The sequence below is a fragment of the Phalaenopsis equestris genome, unplaced genomic scaffold, assembly GCF_001263595.1.
Source record: "Phalaenopsis equestris unplaced genomic scaffold, ASM126359v1 Scaffold000686, whole genome shotgun sequence".
Classification (NCBI taxonomy): domain Eukaryota; kingdom Viridiplantae; phylum Streptophyta; class Magnoliopsida; order Asparagales; family Orchidaceae; genus Phalaenopsis; species Phalaenopsis equestris.
In genome coordinates this window covers 247,078-249,747 of record NW_018165126.1, presented here as the reverse complement: position 1 = coordinate 249,747, position 2,670 = coordinate 247,078, and the positions used below count along the sequence as shown (strand labels likewise).

Here is a 2,670-nt window from a genome sequence, read left to right as displayed (position 1 = left end):
GCGCGGTGTTTTTCGGGGGTGAACTACACCGCCTGTAACCTCTCTGACCTCTCCGCTGCCCTGCAATCTTTCACCGCCACCGGCGACCTACGCAGCGCCGCCGCGGCTCATGCCCGAATCATTATCCTTCATGATCTCGCATCATCTTCCTTTTCTCTCTGGAACAAGCTCCTCAAGTTCTACCTAAACTATGGTCACCCCCGCGATGTCCGCCTTTTGTTTGATCAAATGCCGAACAGGGATGCCGTATCTTACAACACTTTTATCTCCGCTCATATCCGCAGCAATGGAGATCCTACGGAAGCCGTGTTTCTGTACTCCCGAATGCTGGAGGAAGGAATGACTCCCAATGCCCTAACCCTATCAGTACTGCTCTCGGGTTACAATACTAGTAAGTATCCTTGTGTGCTGATGCAACTTCACTCACATGCGATAAAATTTGGCTTATGCTCCGATGGATTTGTCGGAGGAGCTTTGGTGAATTGCTACGAGAGGTTATCAGGGCTTGAGGACGCCATTTGTGCGTTTGAAGATATAACAGAGTTCGATTCAGTCTCGTGGAATATAATGATTGATGCCTGTGCTTGCAGCGGCAACAAAGAGAAGACCGTCTCCATTTTCTTAAGAATGAGATGGGAAAATGGTGGCTGCTTCGATTGTTTTGCGTTGACGAGCGTCTTGAAAACCTGCTTGGAGAAGAAGGATTTGGACCTGGGCATGCAGCTCCATAGCTGCGCTTTGAAGTTTGGGTTGGACTCCGATACTCCAGCTGGAAATGCTCTACTAACAATGTACTCTAGATGTGGAGAAGCCATTGATTCTGCCTCACAAGTGTTTGAGAGAATTCCGAAACCGAATATCATAACTTGGACAGCAATGCTCAGCGCATTTGTGCAGTATGGGATGACGAATGAGGTGATTAGCTTTTACAGAAAAATGCTCGGAGTAGGCATAACAGAAAATGAATATTGCTTTGCTACTGTTTTGCCTGCTTTCAGTGAATTATCCGTTGTTGAACATGGGAGAATGATTCATTCCAGAGTATTGAAATCCAAAGTTCAATCAGATGTTGGGGTGGGCAATGCTCTTATGGATATGTACTTTAAATGTGGGAGCTTGGAAGATGCTCATTTGGTCTTTCAGACCATGAAAAACATTGATGTGGTGTCATGGACCATAATGATTTATGGCTATGGTCAGCATGGGAAGGGAAGAAAAGCTCTCGAGCTGTTTGAATTGATGAAAAAACAAGGCTTTAAGCCTGATGGAGTTACTTTCCTTGGTGCCTTATCTGCCTGCAGCCATGGAGGTCTTGTAAATGAAGGACTTGGGATTGTGGAATCCATGATTGGCGAATACTGCATAAAGCCTAGAAGGGAACATTGTGCATGTGTGGTAGATTTGTTTGGTAGAGCGGGAAGGTTGAGAGAAGCTGAGGGGTTTATAGAAGAGATGGGTGCGGGATCGGATCCGTTGGTGTGGGAAACACTTTTAGGGGCTTGTGAGATATATGGAGAAATGGAAGTTGGAAAGAGGTCAGCAGATAAGCTAATGGCACTGAAACCAGGCAATAATGGTCCATATGTCTCTCTCTCTAATATTTATGCTGAGCAAAAGATGTGGGAAGAGAAGGGTGAGTTGAGGCAGAGATTGGATGCAAGTGGAATGAGAAAGGATGCGGCACAGAGCTGGGTTTGAGCTTTAGATATTTGATTGGAAGATTTACATACATGCCACTCAATTCTTATGTATTTATCTATGCAAGAAAATGTGTATTTCAATGCTTAAAAGTTAATAGTGGTTTTTTTTTAATGTGATATGAAGGATTTTGGTTGTTTAAATGCAAAAAAGTAAAGTTTAGGTGTTAAACTAATAATTCTGGAGCATGCCACTTGTCTTCCAATTGTTAAATGGTAGTATCTTTGCGCCGTTACACCCACATACAAACAAACCATTTATATGGTAAAACCCTGCTTTATCCTCGCTTAATATAATACAGATTGTAGAATAACATCTAAAACAGATTGCCGGGAAATTTTAAACCAACGGAAAGAAAGTAAATCAATCAGAGATTAAGGGCTGAGATACAACCTACTGAAACTAGTGGAGAGGAGCAGAGTTACTAGCCGAGAACAGTTATCACCATCCCTCAAATTGAGGATTCATGTGGAAGCGTCAATTTGGTGCAGAGAACTTGAAGCTTTGTATTGGTGAGAAATTTGATGAAGGGAGGTTCTAAACCAACGGATAGGAAGTAAATCAGTCAGAGATTAAGGGCTGAGATACGACCTACTGAAACTAGTGGAGAGGAGCAGTTACTAAGCGAGAACAGTTATCACCATCCCTCAAATTGAGGATTCATGTGGAAGCGTCAATTTGGTGCAGAGAACTTGAAGCTTTGTATTGGTGAGAAATTTGATGAATACATCAGCAACTTGTTCTTGAGCGAATATGTGATGAACAATGATATCATTTTAATTGATATGGTCTCGTATAAAATGATAGTTAACTTCAATATGCTTAATTTGTGCATGATACACTGGTTTTATTAGGCAAAGCAATAGCCGAATATTGTCGCAAATCACAATATACAGGTGTTGGTCAAGTAAGAGATATGCCAATTCAACTAAAAGACATATCCAAATAATATGAGAAGTTGTAGCGAGAGCA

At 42.1% G+C, this 2,670-nt stretch overlaps 1 protein-coding gene across 1 annotated transcript in view; it reads left to right on the top strand.

Moving 5' to 3' along the window:
• LOC110030242 (pentatricopeptide repeat-containing protein At1g74600, chloroplastic-like) overlaps positions 1-1,754 on the top strand; it is a 19,138-nt gene extending 17,384 nt beyond the window's left edge. Inside the window, exon 3 of the mRNA XM_020732862.1 lies at positions 10-1,754. Within this exon, the coding sequence (XP_020588521.1) occupies positions 10-1,698 (1,689 nt within the window). The 3' untranslated portion in view covers positions 1,699-1,754. The remainder of the gene's footprint in view (positions 1-9) is intronic.
• The last annotated feature ends 916 nt before the right edge of the window (positions 1,755-2,670 follow it).